Here is a 16,286-nt window from a genome sequence, read left to right as displayed (position 1 = left end):
GCTTAAGCCACTGCCTGCAGCGCCAGCATTCCATAAGGGGGCTGGTTCAAGTCTCAGCTGCCTTACTTCTTTTTTTAAAAAAAATTTTATTTATTTTATTTGAGAGGTAGAGTTACAGTCAGAGAGAGGGAGAGACCGAGAGAAAGGTCTTCCTTCCATTGCTTCACTCCCCAAATGACCACCATGGCCAGAGCTTAGCCGACCAAAGCCAGGAGCTTCTTCCCAGTTTCCCACATGGGTACAGGGACCCAAGGACTTGGGCCATTTTCTACTGCTTTCCCAGGCTATAGCAGAGAGCTGGATTGGAAGAGGGGCAGCTGGGACTAGAACCGGAGCCCATATGGGATGCCGGCACCGCAGGCGGAGGATTAACCTACTGTGCCACAGTGCCGGCCCCTGCCCTACTTCTGATCCAGCTCTCTGCTAATGCACCTGGGAAAGCAGCAGAAAATGGCCCAAGTTCTTGGGCTCCTGTACCAACGTGGAAGACCTGGAAGAAGCTTCTAGCTTTGGATCAGCCCAGCTTTGGTCGTTGTGGCCATTTGGGGAGTGAACCAGTGGATGGAAGATTCTCTCTCTCTCTCTCTCTCTCTCTCACTCACTCACTCACTCTGCTTTTCAAATAAATAAATACATCTTTTAAAAATATAAAGTAAACTTCCTCAAGTTTACAATTAACAACGCTATTGATGTTCCCTTCCAAGTGAAAAGAAACATTCCCACCCTCTACCCCAACCACACCACATGGAGGGTTTGGTTTCCAGCAAAGCTAATGCTTGCCAGGTGCAGTCATTGGGAACGCTGCAAGGTCTGAAGATAAGTGCCTCCACGTAGGGGGACATGCATCTCCATTGCAAGGCGATGACAACTTGGAATTACAGCCTCCGCAATGGTGGATGGGTTTTATCTGGCCTCTGAGCAGACAGGGTGAGCAGACAGGTGACGGGATGTGTCCCAGAGCCCTGGACGTCAGGCAGCCCTGGCACAGCGCAGCCGTCCGGCTTGGCATTAGGGCCCTGGCTCAGGAAGCATGGCAAGTCTGGGCACCTGTGATGCTGAGAGCTATTGCTTACTCAGTGACGTCTGTGTTACATGGTTTGCGTACAGCTTCCAATCCACTAAACAACCCGGGGAGGAGAAATCGCTTCTCTTATGAAACGGAAGGGCAGACACACCGTAAGGAGTCAGCCCCGCTGCCTAAACCACCGCAGCTCATCAGCAGGTGGTGGGGCTGGGATTTGAACACACATTGGGAATTGCACAGCCCACGCCCTGCAGGCCACACTGTGCTGCCTCTGCTCTCCTGCCTCGTTAAGCAACTGATCGGCGTGGCCGTTCTGTAGCACATCTCAGCATCATTGGCCTCAGGGTTCATGCGATGATTTAAACAGCCATTTATCCTTCAGGCCAACTCAGAAAAATGTCGCTCATAACAGACTTGCCCCTGGGGCCTCTTTCGTGATATGGCCAGGACTGAGGGTAGCCCTGGGGAACCTCTGGGAGAGCCTGCTAGGAGGAGAGTCCCACTATTCTGTATGCCTTTATTTTTCATAAAAATACATATATTTACAGTATACAACATGATGTCTGGATCTGTACCTATACATCATGAAATCGTTGCTGCAGTCACACTAGTTAACTTATCCATCGTCACACGAGTAGCTTCGTGTGTGTGTGTGTGTGTGTGTGTGTGTGTGCTGGGAGCTCCTGCAGTTTCAGCAGGTTTCCGATGCACAACCCAGAGTGGTTAAGCGTGATCTTCATGCTGTGCAGTGGGTCTCCAGCTTGTTCTTCCTGCAGAGCTGCGGCCTTGTACCTTCTGCCCAGCATCCCCCCATTCCCCCACCTCCGCACTCCAGGAACCACCATTCTGCTCCTGCTTCTGTGAAATCAACTCTTTTAGATTCCACTTATTTGTCTTTTTGTGCTGGGCTTATGTCACTTAGCGTAATATTCTCCAGGTCCATCCTGGAGAATTGTCATAAATGGCCAGCTGTCTTTTTCATAGTTGAATAGTATTCCATGATATCTTCCATCTACTTTATCAATCCATCCATCCAAGGACACCCAGTACACCCTTGACCACAGAAGGGGCCTTGTCCCCAGTGGAGGTGCCAGCCTCTAGGGACGTACAGCAGTGCTGGGAGGCACAGCAGTGCAGAGAAGCGGTCCCTGGGCAGCCAGATGAGCTGGTTGGTTCTGGAAGCCACTGGGGTCCCCTCCCTTGCATTCTCACAGGGGCTGAGTGGAGGAGAAATGCCCTGGAGGAGGGCCTGGGTGAGGAAAGGGCTCTCTCGGCTGCATCCCCGTGTTTCCCAGGAGCAGCCAAAGATTTCCTCTCTCCGTCTTCCACACTAGCCCTGCCCTTCCCTTCTTGTTGCCTTGGTTACGTCTTAGGGATGCTCCCAGCACACCCTGCAGACAGCAAATTTGAAAGAGCCCCTGTTTGTGGAAATGGAAATGCATGCGGCTCTGTGGCTCCTGCACAGTTGGGGGGCATCTGTCAGCCCAGGGGACACCTGGGACAGCAAGAAGGGTCTCAACCTCGATGTCGAGCCAGATGCTGACTCTGCCAGTGTCAGGCTGTGGGACCTACCCAGCAGCTACCCAACAGCCGCCACTGCTTGAGCTCACCCTCCGCCCATGGCCTCAGATCCACCCCCTAGAACTTCCCACCATTGCACCAAGTTGCAAGCAGCTGCCTGCCACAGGCCCCATTTCCCAGGTCCCCTTGGCAACTGGTTCCCTGCTGACTTTGGAGGGAAGGCAGTAGAAGGACCAGGGTCTTCTCCCTCACCCTCTGCCCTGGAGGCATCCCCAGCATCCGAGATTCCCCTGACTCTGGCTGCCATGGGGTAGATACTGCTCCAGGATTCCAGTTTCCACTGGGGACCAGCACCGAGGACCCCAGCCAGCCCTGGGGTGGTAGTGGCTTCCTGCTGCTGTGAGTTCCTGCGTAGCTGTTGGCTTCTCCACTCTTCCATCACCCATGGGAGCCACTTCCTCATTGCAGTGCCCCTCTTTGTGTGCTGAGGTCCTGGCTGCCATCGGCTCCCCCGGTTGCTTTTAACCAGCATTCCTCTGGCTTGCACACGGGGACCTCATGTCCAGGGAGGACAGGGCCATGGTCAGGCTGAGCCAGTGAGCAGTTCATCCAGGACACGGCCCGTCTGCAGCGAGCCTGAGCCCACCTCGTGCTTCCCGGCACTGTGGGCTATGGCACTGAGTGCGGGCAGAGGCGGGGCCGGGAGGTGCCTCTGGCCCCCTGCGCACTCCTCACTTCGGGGTGCCACCCTCAGGGTGCAGTCTCAGTGTCTGGCCTCAGCCATGCTGCTCAGGGCCTTCCTGCAGCCAGGGTGGCCAGGCTGGCTCCTCACACACGTGGCCTGCATGCTGTGGGCAGTGCCCGTGGCATCACGCTGGCCAGGGTGTTGGGTGCTTCCAGGAAAGCGCCCAAAAGTGAACGTTCATTTAGTTTTTAATTTGGCTTGGTTTATTGGTTGGCGTTGTTGGTGGCTTCCTCAGGTGTGACCCGAAGCTGGCGTGGGTGGGATTTGTGGTTTGGTTGTTGAGGACCGGGTAAGCGGCTGTGAGGTTCACTCCTGAGCCCTCTCGAGAGTGTTCTGCCACATGGACTAAGCCAGCACGGAGCTCCGTGCCTTTCTGGTTCTGGGCACGGAGTCCTCTCCATCTCACCTCAACATCTCACAAGGCCTCTCAAAACAGGAAGCTGAAAGCTACAAACTACAACCTCATGCAGTGTGGGATGAGCATCCTTTTTACAGAGACAACCAAAGCTTAAAGAGCCTCAGTGACCTGCTTAGGGCCACATAGCGAGGTGTTGGCAGAACCAATCCGGGAAGCCCAGGCGGCCGGCTCCAGCTCCCCACTGGCCCCATGAGCCGGAGGCAGTGGCCTGAGTTTCCAGGCAGAGCTAGGGTTCCATCTGTGTCTGGTGTTGGCTGCACCCCAGCAGGGCGGTGTGGAATCAGCTTAGGGATGTGGTCCCTTGGGTGATCATGACCGTGGCCACAGGAACAGCCTTGGGAGAGCCGTGCCTTTTGGTGGCGACTTTGTCCATAAAAATCTTAACTTTATTTACTAGGTTGCCTGACTCGTAATAGCATGCATTATTAATAGAGCAGCTTAATGTGGTCTATTAAACAGGCTTAGTCTTCACGCTGTAAAACACACCTCGCTTTTACGAGGCACTTACAACACCACGTGATAGCAGCACGGCCTTAGAATCCCCTAACAGCTTCCGTGTGGCCTCCTCTGAAAGTATAAAAGGAGGGGCCGTCTCAGGGCCGGCATGGTCTGGCGGTTTGGATATCCACGCGTCCGGAGGCAGCTGAGTCCTCCCCCGCCAGCCTGTCTCTGAGGGCTGCAGGCACGGGGAGCGCGTGGTTCTGAAACTCTTATTCTCCCCCACTGCCCAAGTTTGTCCACTACCTCCCATGGTGAGTCACGGAGATTTCATCTGCCACCCGCGGCCTTGCGAGCGCTACAACCACGGCACGGTGGTGGAGTTCTACTGCGACCCCGGCTACAGCCTCACCAGTGACTACAAGTACATCACCTGCCAGTACGGAGAGTGGTTCCCCTCCTACCAGGTCTACTGCATCAAATCTGGTAAGGGGCAGGCTGGGCGGCCTCACATGGTATGGGAACAAGGCGCTGGGCTTCCGCGAGGCCGCGTCTAGGTCCTGGGCAGAATGGAGGGGAGGGGCCTGCCTGCTCGTGGCTTAGAATGCTGACCGTCCCCAGGTCCACCCCAGGCCCCCTGGGGTCCTTGGAAGGCCCTCCAGCCTCTGTGCCCAGGCTGCTCCCACCTCGCCCCCTTCCACGGGCAGGGACACAGGCCCTGGGTGCGAACTGGATTATGCATGTTGCCCAGGCGCTGAGGGACACAGCACTCACACCAGAACACAAGCAGTGTTACTGGGGATGAAATGGCTCTCACTTAGGGACATGGAGGCCAGCCACGTGCTTCTGTGTTCCACAGTTAGCCACACACCACACACCACCTGCGAGCCAGCTTTACCACGACCCCCTGCCCCAGGGTGGGGACCACTGCACACAGCAGGTGAGGCAAGTTCTCACTAACACTGGGTACCTGGAGGCACACAGGCGGCCACGTGACCCAGCGAGGCGGGAAGTGCAGGGAGAAGCTGAGAGGGCGGCCCCTGAGCAAGATGAGGTGGGGAGGCCAGGAGGCAGAGGGGCTTGTGCCAAAAGGAGAGAAATCGTTCTGGAAGGGTCCAGTGTTGCTGCCCCTTTCCCTGGCAGACAGTTCTCAGCCAGAGGTGATGGGGCCGTGGCGCAGGGCTGCCCCCGCCACGCTCCTTCTCCCTGGCCAACCACACGCCCCAGAGTGTTAGTCCAGCTTCCCTCTCCCCAGCACCTGGTCCCACCCAGAACAGCTTCCGCAGGGGAGGGCAGGCCCTTCATTGTCTGCCCAAGCAGCAGGCACGTTGCCTGGGCCTGTGCCACGCTCTGGAGTGTGAACACGCAGGTCCATCCTCAACGTGGCGGAGCCCCTGCTGGAGGTGGGTGTTGGTGTGGCGCCGGTCCTGCTGCCTCACTGGAGCTGCTGTGTCTGTTCCGAGCCAGGAAGCGCCCGGCGAATGTCCCCGGAAGGAGCATCCGGGGACCCTGGGTGGACCTTGGCATCTGTCACGGTCAGGGAGCTCACCTGGGGCTCTGTGCTCTCTCCTGGCAGAGCAAACATGGCCCAGCACGCATGAGACCCTCCTGACCACGTGGAAGATCGTGGCGTTCACGGCAACCAGTGTGCTGCTGGTGCTGCTGCTCGTCATCCTGGCCAGGATGTTCCAGACCAAGTTCAAGGCCCACTTCCCCCCCAGGTCAGTGCACAGAGAGAGTGTGATGTGTGCCACACTGAGGCTCTTGGGGAGCAGGTGAAAGCTGTCAGCATTGTGCTGGGATGTTTTGGGGTGTCTGGGGTCAGAGCACCATGCTGGAGACAGGCCTTGCTTCCCTCTTCCCCGTGGTGGACCGTCCTTGGGCAGGCACCGTGGGGGCTAGAGAAGGTGCAGAGCCAGGACCCGGGCTGCACACTCTCCCACCGGGACGGGGCTGGCATCCCAGTGTGGCCCACCCGCCTGTGGCTCTGGATTTGTGTACCCTGTGGGACAGGATTCACACACCACTGACCAGGTGATGAGGTCAGAGGCACGCGGGCAATGCAAAGCCACCAGCAGAACAGACTGCAGGAGAGGAGTCGGGAGCCGGCTAGTGAGACGGCCCCAGAGGTGGCTGTGAACGTGCGGAGTGGGGCAGGCAGGGGTGGCTCCCCTTCTTCCGGGAGTCGGTTGGCTTCCTCACCCTCACCTCCTGGGGCACCTGTGGCCCCTCCAGCTTCTGGTGCCGGCACCTGCGCTGAGCAGACATCAGCTCTCCTGGAACCAGTGCACCTGCTGGAGGAGCCTCGTCCTGCAAGGTGGAGTGGTTTAGGAAGGGAAGGGTCCACTTGCACATGTTAGAAGAGGGGAGCTGGGGGCCGCTGACATCTGCTGCCTTTCCCCTGGGCTCTGGGTCCGCATCACAGCCTTCCCCCATGGAAAGCCTCCCTTCCCTGCTGCTGGGGAGCGGGCATTGCTTTCGTCCCCCAGGGACAGCCTGTCCCCCAGGGTCATGTGTGTCCCCCGAGAAGCCGAGGAGGAGGCACCCAGAGTTCACCACCTCGCCTTCTGCTCCAGGAAACCCTGAATCTCTCACAGCTCCTGGCCATGGGGGCAGTGAGGGAAGAGGGCAGAGTGCCGGAGACCACGTCTGCCCCCTCTGCCTTCACCTCACACCCCAGGACAGCCGCACCCCACTGAGCAGGGTCCTCCTGCCTGGCTGCGGGGGCCGCCATGGTTCCACCTAACCAGCACCCCGCTCTCCCCAACCACAAAACAGGGAGGGGTCACTTGCACCCCTGCCCAGGCCCCCAGATGTGCCAGTGCCATCTGGGTCCTTAGCCAAGCCCCTGCTCTGGGGCTGAAACCTTCCTTCCTCACCGGTCTGCCATGTGCTCTCCGGCTTTGCAGCACTGTTATTGATGAATCAAGGGACCGTGTGCTTTCGCTGAGCAATTACGGTATCTCCAGAAGGCCTCTGGACTGCACCGTGGTGATTTATAGGATGTTGGAGTACCCGAAAGTAGCCCACGGGGCTATTTCCTACATATGCTTGGAAGAAAAGTTCCCAGGGTATCGACTAAATATGAAGATGTCTGTAAGATGCTCTCAAAACTCTCACACCCCGTGTCCTTTAGCCCGCGAGTATTTCCATCATGTGTTGTTATTCTCTGGTTGTTTGGGGAACGCTGGCCTCGCCTGTCCACATCGGTGGTCAGATTCTTCAGGGGAAGCCAAGAATGTGCTTTTCTCCCAGTGTCGTGAAAATGAATAAGGCAGAGGTGATGATGACCTGGCAGATGGGAGCCCAGCAGCTTGGCTGGCGCACAGTGGAAGGGAACTTGTCCAATCAGGGGGCCCGTGGTCTGGGCACAGACGGGACAGGAGATGGGGACTAGAGGGAGGCACCTGCCTGCCCTACCCCACACTTCATGGAGGGGAAAGGGGCAGTGAGGAGGTGGGGAAGCCAGAGAGGCAGGGGACCTCATTCATCGAGGATGCCCTGTGCAGGAGCTGTGGGAGAGGAAGAACAGGCTCTTCCTCCCTCCCACCCCTGCCCTGGGGGGTGGGGATTGGCCATCGGCTGCCTGCTCTGTGCAAACGCCCGTGAGCCCAGGAGCCACGGACAGAACCTAAAAGCCTTGGCAGGATGTTTCAGAATGTCAGGGGGCTCGAGACTGCCCCCAAGCGAGCCTGAGAGAGAGACGTGGCCACCAGCAGCTGTGTCAAGCCCTCAGTTTTGGAGCTTCCGCCGCTACCACTCAGGAGCTCTGGCTTCACTCACCGGCCGCCTCATCCTTCCTTGCTGACATCCCACCTGCTGGCCTCCTTGCTCAGCATCACTTCTCACATTGGAGCTCCAGCGGGCTCCTCTGGGGGCCAGGAGCAGAGCATGGGGTCACAGAGAGCTTGGGCTTTGGGCTCAGACCATGCCCGTGCACAGCTGACTATGCAGGGTGCTGGGCCAGGAGCTGTGCCTGCCCCCGTGAGAGACACCTGTGGGGACAGCAGCCCTGACATGGAGCAGAGTGGGTGGTGGAGCAACAGGTACACAGGAGCCACAGAGCTTGGTGGCAAGAGGGCAGCTGTGCCATCTCTTCACAGTTTTCCTGTTGTTTTTCCGTCTTCACTAAAAGGGAGTGATTTCTATATGGTGGCAGAAAATGGCCACAAAGCATGACAAAGCCAAAGCCAGCTGTTCCCCTGGGCACTCGGGGTCCCCAGTGTCCAAGACATTTCACGCTGCTTTCCACTGCCGTCTTGTGGGATGCCGTGGGGGCACACGGGCATGCTTGGTGGGAATGGGCCACATGGTCCCTGCCCCATGAGGTCATAGTCACAGGCCAAGTCCAGAGGTCAGAGGAGGGAGGGAAACACGAGCACATAGGAGAGCCCAGAGGCAACAAGAGGGAGGGGGCATGAGAGCAAGTGTGGCCCAGGCGGACGGCACCATCTGCCTGGAGGACCCAGTGAGCAGGCTGCATCTGCCGCCCGCCCACCAGGCCGCCCAGCTGCACAGGGAGTGTGAGTGGCCTCATTCCTAGGGGGGTTGTGACACTCTGTGTTTGCTATTTGGGAAAAAAAAGATTTATTTAAAAATAAATTAAAAAACTTTTTTAAAAATTTAAAAAGCAGAGAGAGAGAGAGAGCGCTTCCATCTGCTTGTTCACTCCCCAAATGGGCCAGGCCAAAGCCAGGAGCCTGGAACTTCTTCCGGGTCTCCCACCTGGGTGGCAGGGGCCCGAGGACTTGGGCCACCTTCCACTGCTTTCCCAGACGAGTGTGCAGGGAGCTGGACCAGAAGCAAAGCAGCCAGGACTCGAGCCAGTGCTCTGACTTGGGATGCCAGGGTTGCAGACAGCAGTTTCCCTACTGTGCCACAGCGCCGGCCCCGTGTTCTGCACGCTGACACCACTTTTCCTTTGCACAGGGGGCCTCCCAGGAGTTCCAGCAGCGACCCAGACTTCGTAGTGGTGGACGGCGTGCCTGTCATGCTCCCGTCTTACGACGAGGCTGTGAGTGGCGGCTTGAGTGCCTTAGGCCCCGGGTACCTGGCTCCTGTGGGCCAGGGCTGCCCCTTGCCCGTGGATGACCAGAGCCCCCCAGCATACCCCGGCTCAGGGGACACGGACACAGGCCCCGGAGAGTCTGAAACCTGTGACAGCACCTCTGGCTCTTCTGAGCTGCTCCACAGCCTGTATTCATCTCCCGGGTGCCAAGGGGGCGCCCGCCCCATGCCTGACAACCCTGACACAGTCGCTGCCGCGGCGGGAGAGGCGGCGTCCACCAGCCCGGGCATCGACATCGCAGACGGTGAGTGCTGACCCCGTAGACACCTGGGGCCCAGCCCAGCGCCCAGCCCAGCGCCCAGCCCAGCGCCCAGCCAAGCGCCCAGCCCAGCCCTCTTCCTCACACTCAGCTTCCTTCCCTCTCCACCTGCAGAGGAACCACCGTGATCTCACAAGTAACGAGCCCATTCATGAAAATCAGGAGGCACACAGGTGCCGGGGCCATCCGGAGTAGAAAGGCTGCTGTGGCTGGCACCTGACCTTAGGTGCCTCCGTGTGAACCAGGACGCTTTTCTCTTAAAGAGGCAGGACTTTGGGGCTTAGGAACAGCGTAACAAATGCACACAGGGAAGCAGGGGCGTGCACTAGGGCCCAGCACCGTGCCCCAGCCCTGGAGAGAGGTCTGTGTCCCTGGGCGTTCTTTTTACCAGGGGTGGCCAGGAGAGGCAGATGGTAGCTCATGGTCAAGTGGAAATGTGTGGCTGGTTAACAGGGTCTCTGTTTCCCAGCGAGGGCAGTGCCACACAGCTTTCCACATGAGAGTACCGCTTGGAGCCCGTGCACAGGGACTGGCAGTGCCAGAGCAGAGGGCTCTGGGCCCCCACAGAACTCCTCGTGTGCAGAACACGCGGCCGCTCCTCGACCGTGTCACTGGCCCATGTGTGTCAGGGCTCTGCTTAAAACCTGGCGTTTTGGCCCACCCCACGGCTCACTAGGCTAATCCTCTGCCTGCGGCACCGGCACCCTGGGTTCTAGTCCTGGTAGGGGCGCCGGATTCTGTCTCGGTTGCCCCTCTTCCAGGCCAGCTCTCTGCTGTGGCCCAGAAGTGCAGTGTAGGATGGCCCAAGTGCTTGGGCCCTGCACCCCGTGGGAGACCAGGAGAAGCACCTGGCTCCTGGCTTCGGATCGGCACAGTGCTGGCCGTAGCAGCCATTTGGGGAGTGAACCAACGGTAAAGGAAGACCTTTCTCTCTGTCTCTCTCTCTCTCACTCTAACTCTGCCTGTCAAAAAAAAACAAAAAAACAAAAAAAACAAAAAAAAAAAACCACAACCTGGCGTTTTCTGTTTTTACGGACTGGGCCTACGTTGCTTTGCTGCAGAGGTGCTGTGCGGGGAAGCTGGGGCATTGCATCGTCAGCTGCCGAGTGCAGCTTCGCGAGTCCCTCTCACCCACGCCAGAAATTGCAGCCATTCCCGCCTTGCCCCTAGTTCAGGACCACCCCCCTCTTCTCCAGCTGTGCTAAGCTAATAACCGTCTCTTCCTTCACAGAGATCCCGCTAATGGAAGAAGATCCCTGACTGGGAAGAAATCCCAGTGATCCTGCTGCCCCTTTGGGGGAAGGAACTTTGTACCTTGGAGAGAGGCCACGGAAAGGCAGAGCTCGGGGGCCATGGGCGTGGCTCCTAACGCACCACGTGGGGACGGCGATGCACATGGCACGTCTCAGACCCCAGGAGGCTGACAGTGCAGTGGCCATGCTCCTCGGTGAGACTGGAGGATCAGCCCAGACCGCCGGGGAGCGCTGCGTGGGCCTGGAGGAAGGTTGTGGCGCGCCCGGTGCTGCGGAGCAGGCGTAGCGGATGCACACCCCGCAGCTCACGCGCTCACGCGCCCCGTCGGCTCGCTTACATCTGCTCCCCGCCCCTCCGAAAGCATGTCGCCTTATGTAAATTTGCTTCTCCAATCTGCTTCAAACCGTCCCTGGACTCCCAGTTCGGAGGGGCCGGCCTCTGTGGGGCGTCTGTGTGGACTGCAGAGCCCTGTGCGCCCTCAGTGAGGGGCAGGCCTCCCGGGGAGAAGGCTTCCGGGGGACACTTGGGACCGGCTTCCCCTGCTCAAAGCCAGGCTAAAGCAGGATGTAGCAGCTCCGAGGAACAAAGGAAGGAGAGCCAAGCAGACCCTGCTTTCTGGAAACTTCTGCACGAAGCAGAGTGCGTGTCCCCTGCGTGGTCAGCATTTGTGTTCATGGTGTGGCACATGGATCCGTGGCGTGGGACCCGTCTTGTGACTTGACACATGGTTGGGACGTGCTCAGATATGCCCCGTGGTGAGGCCATAGCCCCCATCATGTTACGCTTCGGCATTTTAAGGTCTCCACTCTGCAGTTCGTGTCCGAGGCAGGAGCCCTGGCCCGGCTGGCTGTCATTCCCACTCTGAAACCGTAACCGTACTTTTATTTGCCAAAACAGAAATTGCTTCTGTAAACGTGTTCTGCCTTCAAAGAATGTGTGAGCCTGTGGTCTTTGCCTCCCTTCTTCTGCCCTGCACAGCCCTCCCGTCTTGCCGTTGGGGCTGTGGGCCACTCACCTGCCTCCCATTCTTGCGAGGGTCTCGTGGTCCCCACTGGGTGATGTAGGATGGCTTTAAAAACGTCCCGAGTCCTGGAGTCTCTTCAAATCTGTGTTGCTCCTTTCCTCCTCTGGGTTTTAGACAAACATCAACAAAACTGATCCGTAAAGTCGCCGCGCGCTCAGAGCAGTGAGGGCTGGGAGCTTGATCGAGTCCTGCTTTTTCTTGGCGCAGACAGATTAAAAATTAAAAAGAAAACGGTGGTCTGAAGTGTGACTTTAATAGTGACGTGGAGCCGGCTGGGCAGGGAGGGGCGGGGGTGCTGGTGGGTGGCGGAAGTGAAAGGCAGGATGGAGAGCAGACACCTGGGAAAGGTGGGTGTCACCGGGTGGCGGAGGCAGAGTCTGCCCTGAGGCGGCAGTGCCACCTGCACTGACAGCTGTGGGGGTGTGGGTCACAGGGCTGAGTGTGACCGCCTCCTTGAGGAAAGGCCCCTGGCGCAGCTCTGTGCCGTTCAGAGGAGCTGCTTTTCCCGAGAGTGTGTGGCTAACTGTCACCTGGCCCAGGAGGAACGAGGGGAATCCTGGGAGATCACCTGGTAAGTGCCTTGAGTCCCCCAGGTCAGGCCCGAGGAGGTGGGGGGGCTGCTCTCCCTGGGGTCTGCCTCACCCACAGAGCAAGTACAAGGCTGCCTCTCTGGCCCCTGGCACCTGGAGAGACAGGTGCTCTGGATTCCACGACAAGGTATCAGGCTGAACCCGTTCTAAGACTCATGGCTGGCAATGCCTGTTGAGCCCCAGCATCAGACGATATCGAACCCAATCCCTGGGGCGCTGCCCTGGATCTCCCCACCTGTGGCCACATCAGAGTCTTCCTGAGCTCTTCACACTGTCTTATTGTTATATTATTATTATTAATTATTATTGTAAATGAGCAAGATGAATCCTCCGATGTTTCAATGTGCCGTGATCTTGTCAATCTCTTAAAAGTCCCGAGAGCCCTGTGGGGTGGATGCAATCCGTCTCCATCACCCCAGCCCAGGAATGAGGAGGTGGGAAGACAGAGGGACCTCGTGGTGCAGTGTCTCACAGTGTGCCCAACTCGGGAGCTCTGGGAGGGGTGCCCTGGGGGACGTGCATGGCAGCCTGCTGTCCTATGGAGCCAGCCTCGGTCAGCGTGTGTCCCAGGAACCACAGAGCAGCACTTTTCTGGCTGGCTGGCCACCATCGTGAGCACGTCACAAGTCTTCACACTCCGCTTCCAGGGAGCTCTGTTTCGTTGTAGGGCTGTGGCTCGCTGGTGTGGAATCCTCAGAGCCTCTCCCACCTGATTGCACCTGGCACACGCACACGGCCACTTCCTCCACCCCCCGCAGGGATGTTTGTCCTGGTCCTCAGCCTGCCAGGCCCAGCTGCACCTCTACCTTTCCTTCCCCCTCCAGGCCTGGTAGAAAGGCCCCTGCCCTTAATCAGGGCCCAGTGACCTGCAGCAGCTGCACAGGACCACAGGAGAGCATAGGTTTAGGAGGAGCCACATGACCTGGCTCCACACCTGCCCCTGCCACCCACTGTGAACTTGGACAAGATACTCACCTCACAGGGCCTCTGCTTCTTCCTGCAGGCATTAGCTATTCTCTGCCTTGCCTGCCCCTCAGCTGCGGTGAGTGTGACAGTTGATGAAAGTCAAGCCCTCAGCACACGGTGGACATTTGACACATGGCAGCTGCTGCCCCTATGTGCATGGTTGACTCCAGTGCTCACCCCCAGGCACCACGGACCTGCTGCAGTCCCTTCATGCCCAAAGCTGTTTGCAGGGGAAGGTGTTCGGCACTGCCCAAAGCATATGGGCTGCAATGTGCTGCACCTGCTCACTCCCGTGGGCTCCTCTTCCCAGAAGCCCCTTCCTGCTTCCACACACTAAGATTCTCATGCAAAGGGAAGCTTCCAGAAATCTGTGCATCGGGCATTTGCCATTCCTCCAAGTGCAGCCTTTTCTCGGAAAGCTGTGTTGGGAGGGCAGCCTCCGACATGCCCCCAAGGACCTGAAGGACCCAGCTCATCTCCGTGGTCATCCCTGACAGTTAACACTCACCTGCTTCTCTAATGTTATTGTGTCTTTTGGACTGAAAACATAAGAAGTTAGTGCCCACACATTTCTAAAGGGATAAAGGGCAGATCCAAAGGAAAGGGCCTGATCCGGCAGTAAAACAGCACAGCAGAGCGCAGCAGTCACCTGCAGGGGGCACTGCTGTGCAGGGTGCCACTGAAGTCATAAAATGCAGGGGCCTGTGCTGTGGCTCAGTAGGCTAAGCCTCCACCTGTCGTGCCGGCATCCATTTGGGTGCCAGTTCTAGTCCTGTCTGCTCCTCTTCTGATCCAGCTCTCTGCTAACGGCCTGAGAAAGCAGTGGAAGATGGCCCAAGTGCTTGGTCCCTGCACACAGGTGGGAGACCAGGAAGAAGCTCCTGGCTTCAGATTGGTCCAGCTCTGGACGTTGTGGCCATTTGGGGAGTGAGCCTGCAGATGGAAGACCTCTCTCTGTGTTTCTTCCTCTCTCTGTCTGCAACTCTACCTCTTAAGTAAATAAAAACTCTAAAAAAAATAGAAAGCAGAGCACATGATCCATGCAGCCAGGTTTAACTGCCATGGCAGGCAGTGGGCATCTTCACACATGCTAGAAACCAGGCCCTGGGTGCCTGCAATGCCTTGTTTTAAGTGGTCAAGGAGTGGCCCAGCTGCTTGAACAGGAGCCACGAACCCACCATGCTAACAGCCCTGTCCATGTGTTCAGAGCTGCTTCAGCAACCCCCAGAGTGAACGCAGGCCCTCCAAGGTCACGGACAAAAGAAACCTAAACACCAGCCGATGCGTAAAAAGTTTAGGGAAGGGGATGAGATGGCGTCCGGTGGAACTGAGACTGATACGTTCCACATGGAGCTGCTAAGAAATATTTATAGACCCTGTTTCAGTCGATGAATATTTATTATGCACCTGCTCTCCCAGGCCCTGCCTGAGCTCTCAAGCCCAGTGGGAACCAATGAATGGTGAAGAGGCAGCTGCGGGACCCTGACCTGGGCTGTTGGGGAGGACCCCACAGGAGCTGGCAGCCACACAGCAGGCAGAGCAGGAGACCAGCTCTGAGGCAAGGGGAGGGGGCCCTCTGGGAAATGTGGTTACCCAGGGTTGCCAGGGCCTGGGGGTGCAGGATGGAGAGAAGGCTGCAGGGAGCGAGAGCCGGGGGCTGCAAGGCCTCGGGACCACATTAGGGAAGTAAGGAGTTCCTCCTAGGGGCAGGGGAAGCCCTTGGCAGATGGAGGCAGAGACGTGGTTGGGCAGATGGGGAGTGGGAGCAGGTGTGGGAGCTCCTTTGAAGGCTGGCAACTTGGTGGAGCATGGTTCTAGGGGTCAGGAAGCACCCTTGTGACCACCACTGGATCTTTTTTTTTTTTTTTTTTTTTTGACAGGCAGAGTGGACAGTGAGAGAGAGAGACAGAGAGAAAGATCTTCCTTTGCCGTTGGTTCACCCTCCAATGGCCGCCGCGGCCGGCGCGCTGCGGCCGGCGCACCGCGCTAATCCGATGACAGGAGCCAGGAGCCAGGTGCTTTTCCTGGTCTCCCATGGGGTGCAGGGCCCAAGCACCTGGGCCATCCTCCACTGCACTCCCTGGCCACAGCAGAGGGCTGGCCTGGAAGAGGGGCAACCGGGACAGAATCCAGCGCCCTGACCGGGACTAGAACCCGGTGTGCCGGCGCCGCTAGGCGGAGGATTAGCCTAGTGAGCCGCGGCGCTGGCCACCACTGGATCTTAAGGGGTCCTGTCCAGGCCCCGATTTCCTCGGCTGTACCATAAGAGTGTGGGAAACGTGGTCTCCGGGAGCCCCTCCTACTCTGACGGGAAATTCTTTGTCCTTACTGTTGGTGCTGTTTGAATCCAGAGTCCAACATCACCTGCTGCCTCCTTGCTGTTTCTCTCAGGTGCTGCCCACACCTGCTTCTCCACCCACCCACCATGGCACAGTTGTCCCAGCTCCTTCCCACACAACACCTGCAGCTCAGGAGCAGCCCTGTCCCCAGACCCCCTCAGGAAGGGCTGTCCACTGGAGGAACTCTGCAGCTGCCCTGGGCCGATGGAGAGGGGGGATGAGAGACATCAGCCACAGCAGTTCTGGCTCTTCTCCAGCCAGAAGGAGCAGGTGCTGGTGGCACCCCTCCTGCAATTATTCTGGTATAACCAAAAGCCCAGGTGCAGTGTTAGGTTGATTTGCCCACACATTCTCTATAGCAGCGTAGCATTTCCCATTCCACAAGGTATGGGCACCTCCCACGAACTTGAGTCCGGGGGGGTGGGGGGTGGATGGGAAGGAAGCAGAAAAGTTACAGGTTGACGTGGGCGGGGCCTGTTTCTGCACCTGCCCTGGAGAGCAAGGAGGCCCTTCTCTGTGTGATCCCTCTTCCGTGTGACCATGCGTGAGGGCTCCTGACTACACTACAGGTGGGGCTGCAGATCTCTGTGCTTTTTACTAGAATTTATTGTCTACTAGAATTTATAGCAGTTTTAGATTT

General features: G+C 58.0%; 1 protein-coding gene across 15 annotated transcripts in view; it reads left to right on the top strand.

Annotated features, from left to right (window-relative positions):
• SUSD4 (sushi domain containing 4) overlaps positions 1-11,982 on the top strand; it is a 153,281-nt gene extending 141,299 nt beyond the window's left edge. For 14 of the 15 annotated variants that reach the window (XM_070055370.1, XM_070055361.1, XM_070055363.1 and 11 more), the window contains 4 exons: positions 4,435-4,632; positions 5,723-5,867; positions 9,076-9,458; positions 10,705-11,982. In XM_070055370.1, coding sequence (XP_069911471.1) covers positions 4,435-4,632; positions 5,723-5,867; positions 9,076-9,458; positions 10,705-10,733 — 755 coding nt within the window. In that variant the 3' untranslated portion in view covers positions 10,734-11,982. The remainder of the gene's footprint in view (positions 1-4,434; positions 4,633-5,722; positions 5,868-9,075; positions 9,459-10,704) is intronic. The other variant, XM_051821376.2, reaches the window with a different exon arrangement.
• Positions 11,983-16,286: the final 4,304 nt, after the last annotated feature.

This window comes from Oryctolagus cuniculus, chromosome 13 (genome assembly GCF_964237555.1).
Source record: "Oryctolagus cuniculus chromosome 13, mOryCun1.1, whole genome shotgun sequence".
In the NCBI taxonomy this organism is placed as follows: Eukaryota; Metazoa; Chordata; class Mammalia; order Lagomorpha; family Leporidae; genus Oryctolagus; species Oryctolagus cuniculus.
This window is presented reverse-complemented; position numbering and strand designations above follow the sequence as displayed.